This window comes from Muntiacus reevesi, chromosome 3 (assembly GCF_963930625.1).
Source record: "Muntiacus reevesi chromosome 3, mMunRee1.1, whole genome shotgun sequence".
Taxonomy (NCBI): Eukaryota; Metazoa; Chordata; class Mammalia; order Artiodactyla; family Cervidae; genus Muntiacus; species Muntiacus reevesi.
In genome coordinates this window covers 85,879,357-85,901,357 of record NC_089251.1, presented here as the reverse complement: position 1 = coordinate 85,901,357, position 22,001 = coordinate 85,879,357, and the positions used below count along the sequence as shown (strand labels likewise).

Genomic DNA, 22,001 nt, shown 5'->3' with positions numbered 1-22,001 from the left:
AAAAAAAAAACTGTATGGAATGTTATAGTGTTTTAGTGTTTTAGTATTATTTAGGGAACTTGGATAGGATTTTTGGATGAGCAATGTTTTTTCCCCACCTAAAATAATGCAATCTAGGCTCCTGCTAAACAAAACACACTATCCAAATATGTATTTGGTTACAGATTAGATTCTACTGACAAAATATTCCATTAACAACGTTTTCGTTGATGCTTGTTTTAAAAACATTTAAGTGCGACACAAACATAATTTTCTATTGATGTGAACATGGAAAACTCCCATGTTTTTCTCAGTGTCCCTGGTCCAGATTTCTCAAAGTCCCAGATAAAGTTGAAAAACGTGTGTGTTTTCCATGTGTAAAATAGCTAGCTAGTGGGAAGCTGCTGTCTAGCACAGGAAATTTAGCTTGATCCTCTGTGATGACCTAGAGGTGTGGGCTGAAGGTGGAAGGCGGAAGGCAGCCACAAGAAGGAGGGGATATATGCACACATGGAGCTGACTGACGTTGTTACACAGCAGAAACTAACACAACATTGTGAAGCAATCATACTCCAATTTAAAAAATTAATCAGAAAACTTTTTTTAATGTGTGTGTTTTCTGTCAGCAGCCTACCTCCCCTACGACGCCCACCAAGCCTGTGGTGCCCCTGGAGTGGGCCTCAGGAGTGATGCCGAAGCCAGATCCTACAGTCATCAACAAGCACATAAGGAAATTAGTTGAGGTAAGTGAGCCCTAGGAGGCCCCTTTCTCTTTCCAGAATGTTCTCTGGTAGCGGCCTAGGTATCACCTGGAGTCCATTAAAACAGTCCTCTGGCAGGTAGGAGAAATTCAACAGACACTTAGCTCTGCCTGGCCATGGTTTCTGGGGGCAGACTCTCCCAGGAAGGCCCCCTTTCTCCTTTCTTTCTGTGGGTTCTCACTTGTCCAAATACTCACAGCTACTTAGAACTCCTGTCTTCCCCAGGCATTTGGCGCATTTATCATTGCCCCTGCAACCCAAAGGACTGTTTGAAGGTTAGAATCTACTCATTAAAAATCCACATGGGGGGACTTTCCTGGTGGTCCAGCGGTTAAGAATCCACCTTCCAATGCAGAGGATGTGGGTTCGATCCCTGGTGGGGGCACTAATATTCCACAGGCCACAGGGCAGTTAAGCCTGTGAGCTGCAACTTCTAAGCCCGTGTGCCACAATGAAGACCCAATGCAGTCAAAAAACAAACAAGAAACAACCCATGTGGATCATAATGAAATGCTTGATAAATTGGTTACCTGAGGGTAGGAGGAAAATCCTGCAAGTTAAATCATTTCTTCAGCTTTGTATGTTTGGAGGTCTGTGACACAGCAACATAATACCATTTACGTCAGAAACATCACTTAATGAGGGGCAAGATGATGTCAGAGTTTTCCATGGAAACAAAGAGTAGATGCACCAGTGTGGGAAAGATGGAAAGCGCCTTTCTCAGGCGCTAGAAACTGTGATTATTGATTACACATCTACCTTCTAGGATCAGTATATTCTCAGGTGCAATAGAAACAAGTCTTTGGTATAGATGTACTCTTTGCTGGGAAAGAATGTTGACAGAAAAAGAATGTTCTATATCTTGGATCATCCACAAAACCATGAGGTGCTGATAGAAAATTTCATGGAGCATGTGAGGCAGAAAGGGAAGAAGGGGTGAGGGAAGATGATGAGAAAGCCATAAGGTCCAGCGGGGACCACATGATGATGGGGTAGTGACAGACCCCACTTGGAGCCAGGGAAAGTGGGCAGAGGATCCAGGGACATGGAATTGTGGCTCAGGAAAGTCTAGAATCAAGAAGTAAAAGAAGTATTCTCTCTCCTACTCTTATGTCTGCTTTTCTCTGAATGCTCACTCCATTCTCTGCAGACAGGACTTCTTTGCTCCACATGCGGAGTCTGTTTTGCCCCTCAGTACTTTATCTCTTTTCTCTAATTCCAATTTCATGGGGGAAGGTTGACCCAGTTTTGATAGGTTGAGTACCACTAATTTAATCAAATAAATGACTGGGTTTTACTTGAATTTCCATAATGAGTTTTATTCCACAAAAAATATTACACTGTCCATATAAATATGGGTATTAAATGATACATTGTAAGCACTCCATAATAGTTAAATTTTAAGCAGTTTTGATTTGAATAATTACTGAAAGTGAAACTTACAAAAAAAGTTCAGTTATCTATGGATAAACTTACAATGATGCCAAACAGTCATATTTTAATGAAGTAATTTGTTCATTTATTCATTGCCTATGTCCCAAAATACTCCTGAATCAGCCTGCAACCTAAGGCAATAAAGATAAAATATAATAGAAACCACAGGGAAAGAGAGAGAGATTCATTACAGCTAGACTCTAAGTCAAGTATTTGCATACATGTGTTTGCAGGGAGAACTCACAAATTTTTTTTAACTCCTAAGAGGGCAATAGAAAATTCTTTTTTATTTTTCTCTGGTTATAAAGAAAGCCAGGGGAATTCCATTGGAAGTCCAGTGGTTAGGACTCAGCACTCTCAGTGGCCCCAGGTTCAGTCCCTTGTTGGGGAATTAAGATCTCACAAGCCATGCGGTGAGGCAAAAAAAAAAAAAGCCAGAAACATTGTGAATATTAATAATGCATTACATAAAACATAGAAAGTAGAAATTTTCCTTTCAGGTCTTGGTATTTCTTCTGCCTAGGGATAATCACTGAAAACTTGTAGATGATCTTGTATGACTTTATTCTACTCCCTCCATACACACACACACACGTGCGCATATGTACATGTATATCTTTGAGCAAACTTGTTTAAGAATTCTGAATTCTTACATATATATAGATGTTTCTAGACTGTACTGTCTCTACTAAGTTGTAATGCCATGTTGTTTTGGCTAATGTAGCTTTGATTTCTGATAAGGTACACTGTCTCTCATTACTCCTCAGTTTTTTAATTTGAAGTATAATTGACCTTCTAGGTGTTCTAGGTATTTGACATTTCTACACATTATAAAATGATCACCATAATAAGTCTGGTTACCAACTGTCACAATACAACGATATTAAAATATTATTGGCTGTATTCCCCAAGCTGTGCTTTCCATCCCATGTCATTTGTACCTGGAAGTTTTCACCTCTTAATTTCTCTTGCCTATTCTTTCATCCTCCCACTCCCCTCACCTCTGGCAACCACCTGTTTGTTCTCTGTATCTATGAGTCTGTTTCTGTTTTATTTTGTTTGTTCATTTGTTTTTTGAATCCTACATATAAGTGAAATCATATGATATTTGACTTTCTCTGCCTGACTTATTCCACTTAGCATAATATTCTAAAGTCTTCCCATGTTGTCAAACAATGGCAAGTTTGCATCAATTTTTTATGGCTGAATCTATTCCAGTTTATTCATATATCACACCTTCCTTATTCACTTAACACTTAGGTTGCTTCCATATCTTGGTTATTGTAAATAATGCTGGAATGAACATAGGGGTGTATGTCTTTTCAAAAACAGATATTTTTGTTTTCTTTGGAAGAAATACACAAAAAGGAATTGATGGATTGTATGATAGTTCTATTTTTAATTTTTTGAGGAGCCTCCTTACTGTTTTCACAGTGGCTGCACCATTTTATAATCCCACCAAAAACAGCACATGAGGGTTCCCTTTTCTCTGCATCCTCAACAATGGTTGTTGTTTGTTGTCTTTTTGATAATAGCCATTCTGACAGGTGTGAGGTGGTATCTCACTGTGGTTTTTATTTGCATTTCCCTGAGATGAGCGATGAGTGATATTGAGCATTTTTTCATATGTCTGTTGACCATCTGTAAATCTTCTTTAGAAAAATGTCTATTCAGGTCCTCTGCCTTAAAAAAAATTTTTTTTTTGGTCAGTTCTTTGTATATTTTGAATATTATCCCCTTTTAAGATGTATCATTTGCAAATAACTTCACCTATTCAGTAGGTGGCCTTTTCATTTTGTTGATGTTTCCTTCCCTGTGCAAAAGCTTTTTAGTTTGATATAGTTCCAGCTGTTTGTTTTTGCTTTTGTTTCCCTTACCTGAGGTCATTACTCCTCATCTTTAACAATTTTAGGCTATTTTCAACATGTTACTTCTATTGGAACTTTAGAATTAATTTGTTCATTTAAAACAAATTCCCCAGGGCTTGGAAATGTTTTTCTGAAAAAAAACAAATTCCCACTGGGATTTTTATTGGAATTGCATTACGTGTATACTTTGATTTTTGAGATAATTTAACATTTAAAGTTTCACTTTCTATTGTCATGGTGTTGGTATTTGTAAATTCACCAGCCTCACTCCTACTAAACCCAGAGGTCTAGGTTTAGACCTTGCTTTCTTCAGAAAATATTTTAAAATTTGTCTCCACCTCCCCTCATAGCATTCTGTCTTTGTCTTCAGCATCGCACTTATCTCATTATACCATAAAGTCCTCTCAATTTTGTTATCTCCCACTAGATTTCAAGCTCACTGATAGAAAAAATAGTATGCTTAATTATGCTTTCCCAATAACAAGTTCAGAGGCTGCCTCATAAATAGTCATTCAGTAAATATTTGTCTTTCCTTTACAGTCTGTGTTTAGGAACTACGACCATGACCATGATGGGTATATCTCCCAAGAAGACTTTGAAAGTATAGCTGCCAATTTTCCCTTCTTGGATTCCTTTTGTGTGCTGGACAAAGATCAGTAAGTTTAATTTTGTTATATTATAATGTAGGTGTCCTGAAGCAGAAAATTACTATCAAAGGAGAGCAGAGAAGTCTCTCTCTAATTTATATCCTAAAAACATTGATCCTAGTGATTTAATGAGATATGTCTAACTTTTTGCTGTTTTTTTCTTGGTGTCCATGAACATGACTGGTTGGATAGAATCACAAGGCAGATCACATCATTAGTGTTAAGTAGAGGGTCACGTGCAAATTAGCCCAGCTCTCCATTTCACATATTACTGCTACTACTTAGCAGATGAAATATCATCAACCCCAAAACCTCCAGCAAAAAAAGAATAGAGGCTAATTATAGTTAGGTCTAGTACAGTAGAGTCTTCATCATCACTGGACCAGGGAGTAATCTTAAAAATCATCAAATAAGTAAGATTTTTTTTTTTTAGATTACTTACAGTGTTCAGCTACAGGTGAGCAGGTGACAGGTACAGATAGCCAGAAAGTGTCCAGGCTTTGTTTTTGTCTTTGCTAGCTCAAATGCTGTCTTGAGAAATAAAGGAAAAATATGTTTCTCTTTAGCTTCAAATGATTTGTGAGAGATTAAGTAACTTTAGAGGCTAAAACCTGGATCGTTAAATTTTTTTTTAAATTGGCAAGAAACTCTGACATTAATAATTTTATCACTTCATTTTTAATTATGTGAGATTGGTTCCTAGTTTAAAAATTATCTGTAATGAAATACTAGATTTTATTTTGGTTATATATCCAAAGTATATCATATTAAAATCCTCTAATATTTGCGTTGGTGTGAGAAATTTTTAAAAAGTTAAACCTGTAAATGATTCAGCACAAGGAAAGCCTTGGTAATTTATCATAAACATCTTAAAACCTTAATCTATCTTCACTGTATAACTAGATCAGAGACATACTTTAAAAATACTTATATACTTTTAAAATAAATTATTAGAAACATAAACTTCTCTTATAAAATAAAATTTAAATTATCTGCTGACTACCCACTTCTTCCCTGTTTGTTTCTGTCGGTAACATGTATGTAGAATGTGAACTTAAAATCACTTTCCAGTCTTCATTTTCTTATTCTGCCATTCTTTAGATGGAACTGAGTCTGTCCCAGCAAATACATATATTTTTTCCTAAAAATATAATAATCTTCCCTAAAAATGAAGGTTTAAAGCATCCCTACATGATTTCTTGTCAGACATGCTTAGATATGTTGATTTTGAGAGGAAAGTGGGCCATCCAGGAGAAGATTCTAGCAGGTTGTTGAAGATATGGCACCAAGATTCAAGGGAACAATCAGGGCAGGAGACAGAGACAGTCAGGTCTTCAGTCCAGTGGTGTGAGCTAGAGTCCCAGGAGTGTGAGCACATTCTGATGGGAAAGTTTATATTTTAATTAAAAAAAATTCTTATGTCTTGGCCCCACTGCACAACATGTGGGATCTAGTTCTCAGACCAGGGATCGAATCCACACCCCCTGCAGAGGCAGCACAGAGTCTTAACCACTGGACCATCAGGGAAGTCCCTCTGATAGGAAAATTTAGAGGAACGTGAGCATGGGGCCTGGGAATGTGGCTTCAGGACTCCTCTCCCCACGTGCAGAAGCTGAAAGACATGGATCCTTCAGAAGAGCTGGAGAAGGAGGAGCAGAAGAGGCGGAAGGGAGCCACGGCTACATGGAATCACCGGGGAGCACGGAGAAGGGATGTCAAAAAGGGGGAGTCCTGTCCCCATGTCACGTGCTGCCGGGAGGTCAGCAAGTTCAGGAATGAGAAAAGGCCCCTGAGGATGTTACTGTGACAGCTTCAGTAGAATGGTGAATTAGAAACCCGATTATTTGGAGGAAAAGAGTAACTGAAGGAAATGGAAAAAATGTCTACTGAATACTCCTCCGAAAAACTTCAGGAGTAAGAGAGAAAAGACAAGTGTTGGAACTGGAGGCAGGAGTAAGGAAAGACCTTTTGAAGGAGGAGACGTCCTGAGTGTATTTGTAAACAGAAGAAGGAGTGGCTGACAAGATGGAGCAGAACTTAGAAGGAGCAGTGTCCTGGAGATGGGGGTGGGGGGAGTGGAGGTGGGAGAATGACCCCAAGAAAGGACAGATGAGAGATAAGGGAATTCTGAATCAGCACAGACGGATGCGGTCTTCAACACAAGCTGATGTAGCGAGACGGCATCATGAAGTTCACCTACGTCAGTGGATTTGATGGGGTCTCTTGGTAAACAAGGAGTCAGGATGTGCAGTGGTAAGTGGAACCAGAAGTTCTATGTGAAGAAGATCTGGGAGAATCACTCTAGTGAATGGTCTGTGTGCCAAGAAGACATGAATGAAAAGGTTACCAATGCTAGTGATCTGGACGACATCAGGTGGAAAAATTTGAGAATGGTGGGTCCAGTTATCATGGTTTTCTGCCTTTCTCCAGCCACTTGATTCTTGCAAACCCTATTTTGAGGCAAAGGCTAGAAAGGAGATGTCCTTCCGGAAGCTACTACTGGTAATGAAGAAGACTTTCTGTGCTACAGTGCACAAGTCACCATCCCCAACCCCCCACCCCACACGCACACACTCTTCTTACTAAGAAAGCCTTTGGCACTGAAAGCTGTCCTTTGAGATCCTCTCCTTTCGGATGTGAATATGTGAACAGGATAGCAAACGTTCCCACCTGCTTTGGTCACAGAGGTTTGGGAGGCGAGTGATTTAAGAGTAGCAATGACTGAGCGGCGTGTGTTTAAAGAGCCCTCTGTTCTTGGTTCTCTTCACAGGGATGGCCTGATCAGTAAGGATGAGATGATGGCTTACTTCCTGAGAGCTAAGTCCCAACTACACTGTAAAATGGGACCAGGATTTGTCCATAATTTTCAGGAGATGACCTATCTCAAGCCAACCTTCTGTGAACACTGTGCAGGATTTGTAAGTCTGTTTTTCAGTGTTTTCACTTGTATGTGGTGATTTGTGCAGTATTCTGAGAATGTGGGAAAATGGTCCAATAACAGAGTCCACAGTCTGTCTTAGATCATGTAAACCACGATGGCTCCCTGAAATGAAACATTCGATTAAAAGCAAGAGCTGCAGGTTGAGCTTGGAGAAGGCAATGGCAGCCCACTCCAGTACTCTTCCCTGGAAAATCCCATGGACGGAGGAGCCTGGCAGGCTGCAGTCCATGGGGTCGTGAAGAGTCAGACACAACTGAACGATTTCAGTTTCACTTTTCACTTTCATGCATTGGAGAAGGAAATGGCAACCCACTCCAGTGTTCTTGCCTGGAGAATCCCAGGGACAAGGGAGCCTGGTGGGCTGCCGTCTGTGGGGTCGCACAGAGTCGGACACGACTGAAGTGACTTAGCAGCAGCAGCAGCAGCAGGTTGAACTACACTTTTTCTAGGAATGCAGGGCTGGTGGAGACAGGGAAGGTTGGTGAGGACTATTAACCCAAGAGAGTAGTTTGACTGTTCTTACCTGCCAGGGAAAGGTCCTGCCCAGCGAGCCCTGGCAATCATCACTAAGTGAGGTATTTCTCATAGCCAGCTCCTCCCAGTTCTTGTTTTATATGGTGTCCACCACTAGAGATCTATCATGACATGGCTCAATAATTCAAAGCTCAGAAAGGAAAAAAAATCTTTTCAAAGATAAGGTGGTTATAATAATAAATAACATTTACTTGGAATTTGACAGGAATGAACTACTTAGAGACATTAGTGTAATTGATCCTCATAACTAGCCCATGAGGTGGGCATTTTACTTTCCCCATTTGTGTATGAATGGAGGGAGGTCCAGAGTGGATAACCCAATTCTCCCCAGATTTCACAGCCAATAATGACAAGAGGTGGAACTCAAATGTAGGTATTCTGGTTGTACCTACACCACTGCAACAAAGGAAGGTTGTACACATCATTTCCCGTATTTGATGATTCTTTGGCAGTTAAGATCAGGTTTGGCCTTGGTATTAAAAAAAGACCCTTGAGCTCCGAACATCTTCTAGTTGATATCCTAGTAATAAAAGATGGAAAATGTGGTACCTACACGAGGGTAGCCCAGCAGCCAGATGAGAGGCATTTGTTCAGGTGCCAACTCAGTTTTGTTAGCTTTATTCAGCAGTCATGTCCCGCTGTGGACCCACACAAAATTCATAGCTGATATCATATAAGCTCCCACTAAATTACATTTTCCCCTTTCATTCTTTTAAAAAGACAGTTTAATATTTATTTATTTACTTTTTGTCTGTGGCAGATCTTAGTTGAAGCAGGCGAGTACTTCATGCCGCACGTGGACTTCTCTCTAGTTGTACTGCATGGGTTCAGAAGTTGCAGTCAGCAGGCTTAGTTGCCCTGAGTCATGTGGGATCTTAGTTCCTTGATCAGGGGTTGAAACCGCATCCCCTGCATTGCAAGGCAGAGTACCACTGGACTACCACTTTCATTCTTGAATAACTGGCTTTGAGGAGCTGAAGGGCAGGAGTTTCTATTCAAGCATCCCTGTGAGAATGGATAAATTTAGAGGCAGTGGTTACATCAAAGATGTGATCATAGCAGCTGCTGTGGTCAAGGGGCAAGGCCAGCCTAACAGCTCTCTCTGCCCACCCCAGGGAAAGAGAGTTTCTCTTACCAGTTATGCCATTGGGACTGCGTCACCTGACCACTTGATCATCAAACAAATACATCTCCTTTTTCATGTTTCTCTCTTCTGAGGGGGACTTCTGCCTGTGTCTAGACCTGAAAAATGCTCGAGTAGGATGGAGCCATGTGCAACTCTCTACTGCAGAGGGAGGCCCAGGGAATTTCTTTGGCCAGGGCCCAGCTCAGCCAAAAGTCAAATTGAGACTTTGACCCTGGCATGGTGTGAGAGTTGGTAGGTCCTTATCAAATCTCAAGGTCTTATCTCTGCTCCCCAGTGCTTCTGGATGTCTCTCCCTTCCATGGAGGCACAGGTTCTGTAGAAGCAACAAGGCAGGATTCTTGGAGCTCCCACACTCCCCTCCTCAACTCATCACAGTACATTTGCTGCACTAGGTTTTAGATGCAGCTGTGATCAGGTAGAACGCTCTGGACTTGGAGTCCAGAACTCTGATTCTCAATTCTGCCCTTAACTCTGTGTCCTTGACCAAGTTACAGATCATCTCTGAGTCTCTATTTTCCTAATTGTAAGAGACGGTTAAGACTTACCTGTCATGTTGTTGTGATAAGTAAATGATATCAGATGTTACATGCCACAGAGCTCAAAGTAAATCCTTCTCTCTCTGTTTTTTAGTGTGCCTTGATACTTTTGGAGTTTAATTGAAATTAACTCATTTATAGTTTTAATAGCCCTTTGTACTTTCCAAAATACACTTAATTGCATTGCTACAATTTGAGTTGATCTTTACACAGGCATATTTAAAAAGAAAACACCTCATTAGTTTTCAAATGGATTTATAAAATATCATGTTCTACATGGGCATTGAAGGGACTTATGGGGGAATAGAAGGAAATATTTTTTAATGCCTGGACCACATACTTTTGAAATAAATTCCATTTTGACGGTAAGGAAGGCAAACAGACACTGCTTGAAATACATTGGTTTTAGAATTAGAATTCCAAAGCTGAAAGAGTTTTGCTAATTCCCTTACTTTGAACTCCGGAGAAGTTAAGTGACTTCCCTAAGGTCACATGGATCATGAGCAGCAGAATCATGACTCATATTTCAGGTCTCCTGATGCTCAGTCCAGCACTCCTTCCACCACAAACAATCACCCCTGCAAGAGCCTGAGACCTCACAGTCAAAGGGCTATGGGAAGTATCCTCTCCTGTCCTTGGCTTGTATGCTGACCCAGAGCCTCGTTCTGCCTCGTGTTGTCTCCTGGTTCTTAAGTAATCATTAGCAAGCAATGCTCTGACTTGCTCTCCTCATGTGTCTCATGCTTGACTTTATCTTTTTCAGCAGTTTAGCAGTTTCTGCAGCTGTGCTAGTAACATGCTATAGCCAGATAATCAAATGCTTCTTAAACCTTATCCTCTCTTGTCCTAGATCAGTGGCTTTTGCTCTGATCTCATGCAAGACACCCAGGATCCATGGCTTCCTGTCTTTCCTCAAGTGACACATTCTTCACCTTCTTCTTTCCTTACTGACTAGCTATGAGATCTTGTCAAGTGACTTCACCTCTCTGTAGCTCAGTCTCCTTATCTGTAAAAATGATATAATTATCATTATCTATCTCATAAGGATCTGGAGGAGGGCATGGCAACCCACTCCAATATTCTTGCCTGGAGAACCCCCAGGGACAGAGGAGCCTGGCAGGCTACAGTCCATGGGGTCGCAGAGTCAGGCATGACGAGCGAGTAAGCACAGGGATATTGTGAGCAGTAAATGAATTGCTACACATAGCTTACTCATTACTCACTTTGTGAAACTGCCTTTCACATAGCAAGAGTTCATTCAATGCTATCACTGTTATTTTTGTTATTACAAAGACCAAGGGCTCTGTGAGGAAACATTTTCTCATACCCACAAAGTTTCCCAGATGTGGAACCTTGCAAAGTATTTGACTTCCTGCATCATGACACTCACCTTTTATAAAAGGGAAGCAAACTTGATTATCATAAAGATCCTTACAGCTCTGACAGATGTGATTGGCCTACCTACCCACTTCCTTTTCTGCAGTGACACCTCCCCATCCCTCTTCCAGTCATCCGAGACACCTGAGGCCTTGCTTCCAGTTAGCTGTCTTAATAATCCTTCCTGTCTCCAAGGCAAAATGTTACCTTGTTCCAAGAGACATTTGTAATGTTTTCTGAAGGAACAAATTACTTTTCAGGCCCAAAGGAATCACTCTCCACTGGTGGGATTTCCTTGTCAGAAAGAGAGTAAGGAGCAACCTTCCTACCGCCTTGAATCAGCAGCTACTTTCTCTTCTCCTAGGGCCATGATGCCCACACTCAGGGCGTTGTTCTCCTATAAGACATTGTGCACAACACCCCCGTCTGTGTCAATAGCCCCTACCAGCCCTGTTTCTATCAAAATGATTTCATTAGGTAGATATCAGTCACTCAGCGTAACCACAAAGAGGTTAGGAATGGAGCTTCTCCAACTTTAGGGCTAAGCCCATTTAATTCATCCATGCTCCCTGCTCCTGATGTCCCTAGTTCCCATATGCAAGGGCTGCAGGAGGCCTGAGAAAGAACGTGGGCAGCGCCCTTCTTCATAGAGGTTACAGCGAGGCAGAGGCTTGTGAGGACAGTCACCTTGATAATAATCCTCAAGTGCCTGGGCAGACACTCCCTTGTCACTTCCTCCATCCCACTTCTACCTGGGTTGGCACAGCCCGGGCACGGACCACACCCCGGGCACATGGAGAGAATAATGACATGAACAGATGCAAGATCTTTTTCCTCTTTTGTGTTCCATCAAGGCAGAAATGCTTCTCAGAAAATAACCATGCAAAATTCAAATGCTTTAGTAGGATGGTTTGCTGGGTTGCTTACTTTCCTGAGCTGTGTGCTATGCGGTGCCAAGCTGCTCAGTCGTGTCCCACCCTTTGTGACCCTGTGGACTCTAGCCCACCAGGCTGCTCAGTCTATGGGGATTCTCCAGGCAACAATACTAGAGTGGGTTGTCATGCTCTGCCCTGGGGGATCTTCCCACCCCAAGCATCGAACTCAGGCCTCCCCATTGCAGGTGGATTCTTTACCGTCTGAGCCACAAGGGAATCCCAAGAATACTGAAGTGGGTAACCTACCCCTTTGTCGGGGGAACTTCCCCTCCCGGGAAACAAACCGGGATACAAACTGAATTGCAGGTGGATTTTTCACCAGCTGAGTTACACAGGAAGCCCTTAATTTCCTGTAGGGGGCGCCAGAGCAGTGTGAATTGGAAGGTTGGGGCTAGATGTGTGTGCACTGCCACGCGTGAAACACAGCTAGTGGGAACCTACGGTACAGCGCGGGGACTTCAGTGGGTGCTTGGCGGCGACTTAGTTGGATGGCATGAGGAGTGGGCATAGGAGGAAGGCTTAAGAGGGAGGGAGGGATATATGCATATATATAGCCGATTCACTGCTATACAGCAGAAACAAGCATAACTAGAGTTGTAAAGTAACTATACCCTAATTAAAAAAAAAAAAAAGAAAAGGAAAGGAAATCAGAGGGATCGAGGGCTTCCAAAGGCAGAGGGGCAAAATCTTTCTGTGAATTTTGCTGAGCGCGCATTACAACAGAGTGCAATAAATTCACCAGTATCAGCTTCCCATCCCAGCTCCCGTTTGGCTCCCAGAAAGAAAACGGAAGCCAAACTCCTGTTATTGCTCCAGCTGGAGTGGGCCGGGAGAGGGTCCTTCTATCTGACAGGAAGGGTGTCAGGAGCAGCCACATCCTGTTTGTGCTCTGCCAGTCATCACGCTTCTCAGGACTTCCTTCTCTGTGGCCTTGTTTTCTTTCCAGATTTCTCTTCAGATTCCCTGACATTCCTTTGTCTTTTTGTTACAGCTCTGGGGCATAATCAAGCAAGGATACAAATGCAAAGGTACGTAAAGGTTATTTTGTTAAAATTTTAAATGTGACATTTGGGGCAGAAGTCATAATTGTCTGATGGAAACTTTAAAGCTTTCCGGCCTCTTGGAGAACCTGGGGCTGTGGGGCTACTGGCAACTGGAGAGTTAACGTGTCCAGGAAAGGACTCCCTGACATTTCATTTCGGAGAGCCCAGGCTGGAATTTTATCCCAAGCAAACTACACTTATCATCCCACACACATCAAACCCCTATCTCTAAGATGTCCTGCTCATCATTAGCACACATTCAAGGTGGGACTTCTGAGGAGAGCAAGCACAATGGAAATACTGTATAAAAGAACTTCATCCTTCAAGGGAAAAAGGAGAACCCATGCTCATTTCTGTAATACATACGCATCTCTGTTGGCTCTCACATAGCTAGTCCTGTCTCTACTAGATTACAGATGATGATGAGAGAAGAGGAGACACTTTTGCCCTTTTCAGTGAATTTGTTCATATACTCCCCCCATTTAATTGAAATTTATAGCAATTGAATAAATATATATTAAATAAATGCAAATTTTAGATACTTTTGTTGCTACTTGTAGATAAAAGATTATTACATATAATTATGTAATATGTATTATGTATTATGCAAACTGTTCATACTGGTTCTTTTAAGAATCTGATAATGCTCTTGAAGAGTATAATAAAACCACAAAAGGAATATTGTAATCACAGAATGCCTTCAGATTAATAATGTTCCCTGTGATGCCTTTTTTTTTCTAGCTATCTTTCAGTATTTGGCTCTCATTTTACAAAGAGTAGGGAGCTTCCTTAAACCTCTATGGGAGTCACACTTTAGTGCTCAGGAAGAAAAAATTCCCTTTAATTTTCTGAATCAGTTGTCTTAGTCTAACTTGAATTGTTCCTTTCAAGCAGCAAAGATACTCATTTCTCCCCCTTATGCCCTAGACAGACAGACAGACACGCACACACACATATAATTTTATGAAGATGAAAACCAATTAAACCCTAAGATCTCTGTTCATATGGTATTTTCTCTTAAAGATACATAGAGTGAAAAGTCTAATTAAAACAGACCAAATATCATTACAATTTGATCTTTCCATGATGTCATTACAAAACCATTTGAAACTAGACCACTTAGGACTGGTGTCCCCAGTCTCCAGGCTGCAGACCAGTACCTGCTGTCAGATCAGTGGCAGCATTAGATTATAAATAAAGTGCACGGTAAATGAAATGTGCTTGAATCATCCCCAAACCATCTTCCCCACCCCTGGTCTGTGGAAACATTGTCTTCCATGAAGAAATTGGTCCCTGGTGCCGAAAAGTTTGGGGATCACTGCTTTAGAGGGAAATGGTTTTGAAAATAACGAGAAAGCTCCTTTTTGATGGTGAGAGAGAAATATACCCTTTAAAATGATCGTATCTGTCTAGTGATTCTAAGAGGAATGTAGAACTCTCATCGTAGGAAATAATTGTGCTGTTATCTTCCAAAGTGGCCAAAATTTTCTACCCCAAGTAGCAATTAATATCTACTTTCTTAACTAAAGCATCTCATGGGATGATCACAGGGTCTGCTGCTTGCCATTTCCAAGCCACAGTCAATGAAACATGTTTATTGAGCACAAGCTCACCTTGTCTTCTGTTTCTGTGCCAAGAGAGGAAGTGAAAGATGAAATCACTTGCTCTGGAAAAGGTTTGGGGACATGAAGAAGAATAGAAAATGCAGACACATCCTGAATGGAGGGATGCTTTGCTATTAGTAATGAGAGGCAGCAGTAGGTCCTGGGAGAGGGTAGATGCTGAGGCTTCTCACCCTTGTTCTGGCTCAGGGAGTACATTTGTGGGGAGTGGATCTTGGTCTGGAGAAGAACCCCAGTCCCATGTAATTTACATCTAGTTTGGGGACAAAGGCAACTCCTCTTAGGCTGCCCCAGCACTTTAATGAACTGTAAAGAAGAAGCAACAGAACAAATATGAGAGAACTGTAGGAACCCCAGGAAGGGAAGAGAGTCCTGTTGGCCCTTTTACTGCCCCTAGACACACCCTGTGGATCTGAGATTAAACACAGAAACGAGGGTTGGGGAGGGGAGTCCTGACAGCCCAAAGGCCACCCTGGAAACCTGGTCAGCACCCACACACAAGGTTCACACTAATCACCTGTGATGCTTTGGCTTGTTTCAGATTGTGGAGCCAACTGTCATAAACAGTGCAAAGACCTCCTGGTTCTGGCCTGCAGGAGGTTTGCCCGGGCACCCTCCTTGGGCAGCAGTCATGGGTCACTGCCTGGAAGTCCCTCGTTGCCCCCAGGTAATGTCCTCTACTTTCTTTCCTGCTGTGATTTCTCTCTGCTCACCTTCCAATCCTGCACCTTGGCTGAGTTCTGGATCTAAAACTGGTCAGAGACGTTATAAACACAAAGGTCTTCTTCAGGGTGAGCAGCAGTGGCTAAAAACCCTTGAACCGCACACGCTGCTTTCTGCCTTCAGGTCTCAATAACCTGAGGCCAATTTCACTCCGCCTCTGATCTGCTCCTCTAGGACCTTGCCCTTCAGACTCCTGTTGTCTGCAACCACTTTGACCGTTTGCTGTGAAGCAGTCGGATGTCAAATAATCACAATAATCACAGTAAGCTTTCCGCTTCCAGTGCAGGATGAGGTGTTCGAGTTCCCTGGTGTCACTGCTGGACACCGAGACCTGGACAGCAGAGCCATCACACTGGTCACAGGCTCCTCTGGCAAGATCTCTGTGCGGCTGCAGCGGGCCACCACCAGCCAGGCCACCCAGACCGAGCCTGTGTGGTCAGAGGCTGGCTGGGGGGACTCAGGGTCCCACACCTTCCCCAAAATGAAGTCCAAGTTCCACGACAAAGCAGCAAAGGACAAAGGCTTTGCCAAGTGGGAAAATGAGAAGCCCAGGGTGCAGGCTGGTGTGGATGTTGTTGACCGAGGCACCACGTTCGAACCTGACCAGGATGAAGCAGACATGGATGAGACCAAACAGGATGGTGAGGTCAGTGCTGGTCAAACCACAAATGAAATCAGAAGAGGGAAGCAGAAAGGGACTGAGATGAGCATTATATTGCGAATCCACAAGGCACCCTGGTAGTTTTGAAAGCAGAATGGTTGGAAATCAAGACTTATCACTTTTGTTTTTTTAAAGACATATCACTTTTAGTCTTGCTGTCGGCTGATTATGTGACTCTGGACAAATGGTCTCTTCTCCTTGGACCTCAGTTTCATCATGTATAAAACTGAACCAAGGGACTTCCTGGTGGTCCAGTGGTTAGGATTTCACCTTCCAATGCAGGGAATGTGGGTTTGATCCTTGGTCAGGGAGGTAAGATCCCACATGCCTCATGGCCAAAAACCCAAACATAAGACAGAAACAATATTGTAACAAATTCAACATAGGCTTTGAAAATGATCCGCATCAAAAAAAAAAAAAAAAAAAAATTAAAAAAACAACCACCTGAACTGAATGGGGTCTAAAACTCAGCGAAGATTTTCCTGTCTGTGTACTGATGTGATGTCCAGGGACCCTTGTGTGTATCCAATATATCAGTACACTATGCCCACCAGCTACTAGCTTTCCAACTAGAATCAGGGCCCTTCCTCAGAGAAGGCATTGGAAGCAAAAAGTTTGCAGACAGAGGAGAGTTGGAAACTCTTGCTCCTACTTAAAAAAAAGAAAAGCCTTTTGACAGCATCATGGGGGAGAGGGTGGTGAATATTAGAGGTGTGGGGGCTTCAGGATTCTATAAGAGCCTTTGCCTCCACACAAAAATGATGCTCAAATCATCCAAAGCAAATTGGGAAGCATATGGAATGTGTTACAACAAGCTGAAAATATAAACTGATTCAAGATGGACTTAGATAAATTTATTAGTCAACAGTCTAGAGTGTATTAAGAAAAGGATTTGAGGAAATTGGTGTCATATTCCTAAACTTTAAAGCAATGTCATGGAAGGCAGCCATTGCCTCCCTCCTGAATCATAAACAGAATATTAGGTTAGGAAGAGATCCTACTGGATCAAGCCGATGCTCTTTATTCTTGTGATTGGACCTCCACATTCCACTTGTCATCAGGAGATCTCAGCACAGTCTCCATAGTTATCTATGATGAGAAAAATGTCAATGACCTTTAACCAAAATTCCTTCCTCATTGAAGACAGTAAGGATGCCACACATGATCGTCAGTCATATGAAGTTTATTGTAAGTTCCTGCTGAGTCATTGTTTCCGTTATAACAATAACTTTTAAAACAGCTTTATTGAGATATAATTTGTGTACTATAACATTTCCCCATCTAAAGTATATAATTCAGTGGGTTTTCGTATATTCACAGAGTTGCACAACTACCACTACAATCTAATTTAAGAACATTTACACCATGTGCTGGGTGGATTACATGATCTTTTAATTCTCTCTAAATCTTGAGAGCACAAAATACTGGTCATTTGTGAGGTTTCCTCAAAATTATCTGATAAATTGCTTTCTGGGGATAGTTTTATTTTACCAAGAGAGATCTCGTGGTACAACAGGTTCTGATTCATATTGCAGGATGGCTGACTTCAGCTGAGGACACTGAAGGCAATTGTGTTGGCATTTGGAAGGAGCAAGAAAAGAAACTCTGAAGAACACTCAAACGCTCAGGAAGTTATCTGAAAAGATATCTGGACATTTACTGGCTTGTGACACTGTGGGATCTATGACTGAACTATGGGCCCGAGGATTTACCCTGTGAACTATTTATTTCCTCCTCCCCTGATCCGAGTGAGGTGCCACAGAGAGATGTTGTGTAGTTGGTGATTTTCGCTCCTTTCTCTAGAGCCATTTATATACGGATGAAATGGAAGCTTTTGGCCATGTACTTGATATTCATTCTCTAAACTCAGACTTTACTTTTCTGTGAGAATGTTACTTCAGTGTTTTTATAAACTTCTAAGGTGGGTGTTTAACAAGAAGTCGATTTAATGGTGTTTTTGTGTGCTTTTTGGACGGGACCAGGACTTAACATTTTCTTGAGAGACAAGGAAGCTCTTCCAGGCTTGGAATGCAGTGGTTCTTCTAATAATGATTTGTTGCAAGGAGAAGCTGTTTACATTGTTCTTACCATACAATGTGCAACAAGCCACACTTTTATAATCATATGTCTTACTAATTCTGCATCACTAGGTAGCCATGATACATCCATGAAAATTCCCCTAATATTTATAATTGCCATGGGGAAAAATTCACCAAATACTTGTCCCATCTGACTAGGTTTAGCCATCTTTCCTAAGACTGCTATTAAGAAGTGTCAATAGCAATGAAAAAAATCAATTCAAGTTTTCGGCATGCTCTTCCTAAGAAATTGCCATCCATGGTTAAAAAAAAAAAAAGAGACATAGAAAGCAAATCACCACAAACTGCCTCTGATTAACATTTCATTTAAACTTTTAAAGTATCAGTATTTTGAGTATCTTCCTTTGACTCAGCATTACTAGACACGGGTCTGTTTCTTACATGATGAATTAGCAGAAAGCACTTGGTTCAAGATATTGAAAAATAGAGATGGGTTTGAGCCTAGGGGTGAGGAGAATGACCTGCTACCAAGGACCAGTCAGAGGCTGGATCCACAGAGGCACACTGGTCTGCATCTGGGAGCAATCCACGTAAGACGGAGTTTCTTTGGGGGCAGTCGCTTCAATAAAGAAATGCCTTTCTTCTCACTTTCTATTAGGTAAATGAAGACAGTTCTGTTCAGCAAACACTTGTTGAGTACCTGCTCTGGGAAGGTCCTGTGTTAGACGCACAAAGAGGAGCAATCCTTCATCTCTCCCCTTGGAGATGAGAGTCTGTGCGTGTTAAGGCAAGTTGACTCTCTAAAATACTGTTTCAAGTTCGCTAGAACTGACTTAATCAGGCCAAACAGATCCAGAGATCAATTTGCAAAGATAATGCAAATTAAATAAAGTTACTAGGTGAGCGGTTGTGATTAAGCTAGAAAATATAAGAACCCACCATTTGCAAGCACCTCAGAAAGCAAACAGCCATTCTCAGCATTGGTTCTATGTATATATACTCTCTATTCCTATTCATAAATGCAATGAAATACATGTTACCAAAATTAATAACAGAAAATGGTAATTTAAGTATAAGAAAACTCTCTTGTATGTCTTGTGTTGTTGTTAAGGAATGTTAAGACTTATTTTTTGTCTCAAAGCAGTTATTTCACTTGCCATTTAGTTTGGATTATTTTTGAGATTTCAAATAGACAGAAAGTTTTATATGGTCAGCCTTCCTGTTAGAAAGATACTAAATGAAACGAGTAAAAACAAACCAAAAAAAAAAATAAAACAAGCATATTTGTGTATATATGTATATAAATTATTTTGTATATGTGTGTTTATATATATATACATGGCTAGTGGTTAGGATTCAGTGCTTTCACTGCTTTCATGGCCCAGGTTCAATCCCTGGTTGGGAACTGAGACCACTCACGCCATGTGGCAAAAACAAAAACAAAACCAATGAGTATTATTAGATACCAATGGGTTTCCCCTGTGGCTTAACAGGTAAAGAATCTACCTGCAATGCAGGAGACATAGGAGACACAGATTTGATCCCTGGGTCAGGAAGATTCCCTGAAGGAGGAAATGGCAACTCACTCCAGTATTCTTGCTGAAAAATCCCATGGACAGAGGAGCCTGGAAGGCTACAGTCCAAACGGTCACAGAGTGGGACATACTTGAGCAAACAGACACAAAGGAAATACTAGACACGGCAACTGAGTCTTCATGGAAAGATGTGCAAACTGGATTGATGTTTTTCCAGATCTGTCTGAAGAGTGATCCTAATTGATATTTTGAACACTTTATGTGGAGAGACTGTTTCCTGAAGTAATAATGTCCCCAGATTTCCATGGTAACAGAGTCTCTCCAAAATCAAAGAAGTTTGTTATTTGACAATGAAGGCAGGCCTCCTACAGAAGGAAGTGCCAGACTGTTACTGATGGCAGGAAGCTTAAGCATCCTGAAGATAAATATCTGGAGTTTTGACTGAGGAGGTAAATTCAGTCAAATGAGATTCCCACAGCACACCTTTGGCATGCAATCCACAGCCAGATTAAATCCCATCTCTGCCGGTTGTAGTCATGAGACCCTGGGCAAGTCATGTACATATATTTGAGCCTCAGTTTTCACATTTGAAAAGGAGATTTCACCACCTTCTTCAACTACCTTCTGTGTGTGTGTTCATTTGCTCAGTCTGTCCAACTCTGTGACCCCATGGACTGTAGCCCTTTAGGCTCCCCTGTCCATGGGATTTTCCAGGCAAGAATACTAGAGTGGGTTGCCATTTCCTCCTCCAGGGGATCTTCCTGACCCAGGGATCAAACCCTTGTTTCCTGCATTGCAGGTGGATTTTTTACCCCTAAGCCACGGGGAGAGCCTTCTACCTTACAGAGTTTTAAAGATCAAGTCTAATAATACATGTAAAAGTACTTTGTAAAGACCTTATAAGAATATTATTTTATAGTCAAATAGGGTTCTTTTCTAAACTTCTCTTCAGACTACATACTTACATGACTGTTCTTTGGCGGCTCTAAATCCAACAGTTAACTAAATTTTGTGTCAAAGAATAATTAAACAAAGAAATATTCACAGGGTTTTATTTTTTATTCCTGGCACTGTGTGTATATAGGGTCAGCTCTGTTCTGTTTTCTAACATTGGTTATTCTCACTCTGAAAATAGGTAGATGAGATTAAGAAACTAAATGGGTAAAATGTAAATAAACTGAGAGAAAAAGATCAAAGTATAAAGGTGCTTTAGAGGTTGACCTTTTGAAAGAATTTATTTTACTACAGGGATACAAAAGGAAAATAAAACTTTTTACATAAAAAGTACTCCATTTATTTGACATCTGCAATGTATTCTCTAACTACTGAAGGTGCTAATGATAGGAAACTACTTGAATTTAAGGTTCATCACAAAACTGCTTCCTCCGTGCTTCATCCAAAACTTGCTTGCTGAAGTTTAGAGAGTACTCAGACCTCGAACAAAAATATTTATTCTCTTCTTAAGAGGTTAATGGTAACCATGTCGGAATTCACATCTATTCAGAATCTAAGTGACTTGCAGTTTACACAAAATAGCATAAGGAAAGCATCACATGGGGCATTCTATAAAGCAGTGGACCCTAATGGGGGGCATTTGATAAAGCAGTGGACTCTAATGCTTCAAAAATAAAATGGCTTTAAAAAAACAAAAAGTAAAAGGAGGGACCGAGCAATTATGGCTCAACTGAAACCCAGCAACAAAATGAGGTGTGTTAAACCTTGATTGGATTCCGGACCAAAAAATAAATAAAGCAGACATTTTTTGGAAGGCAATATATTAAATATTTAAAAATTTAAATATTTAAATTTGGGGAATTTAAATATGAATTATATATTAAATGACATACAGAATGAAAGTTATTAATTCACTCCAGTCTGAGATTTTATAGTTATGTACGAGAATGTCTGTTTTTAGGAGATACCTACTGAAGTAGTTAGGGCTGAAGTATCAATATCTGCAATTTACTTTGAAATGGTTCAGTTAAAAAAAAGGAAAGCTTTTTCTGTAGAGTGATAAAGCAAATGTGGCAGGATGTTAACATCTGTTATATTAGGTAGAGCATTATGTAATAGGGAAGAACCTTTGTATTCTATTAGAAGCTAATCACTAAAGGGATGTTGCCTATAAGCTTAAATTATATATAATGGTGCATCTCTGGGAAACTTGCCTCCCAGGTAATGAGCATTAAGCAAAGATACCTTTGTTTAGCTCACAGAAA

At 41.1% G+C, this 22,001-nt stretch overlaps 1 protein-coding gene across 1 annotated transcript in view; it reads left to right on the top strand.

Annotated features, from left to right (window-relative positions):
• Positions 1–21,144, top strand: part of RASGRP3 (RAS guanyl releasing protein 3) — a 112,439-nt gene extending 91,295 nt beyond the window's left edge. Inside the window, exons 12-18 of the mRNA XM_065929443.1 lie at positions 609–722; positions 4,583–4,698; positions 7,460–7,607; positions 13,151–13,187; positions 15,366–15,491; positions 15,829–16,193; positions 17,744–21,144. Of these exons, the coding sequence (XP_065785515.1) occupies positions 609–722; positions 4,583–4,698; positions 7,460–7,607; positions 13,151–13,187; positions 15,366–15,491; positions 15,829–16,193; positions 17,744–17,752 (915 nt within the window). The 3' untranslated portion in view covers positions 17,753–21,144. The remainder of the gene's footprint in view (positions 1–608; positions 723–4,582; positions 4,699–7,459; positions 7,608–13,150; positions 13,188–15,365; positions 15,492–15,828; positions 16,194–17,743) is intronic.
• The last annotated feature ends 857 nt before the right edge of the window (positions 21,145–22,001 follow it).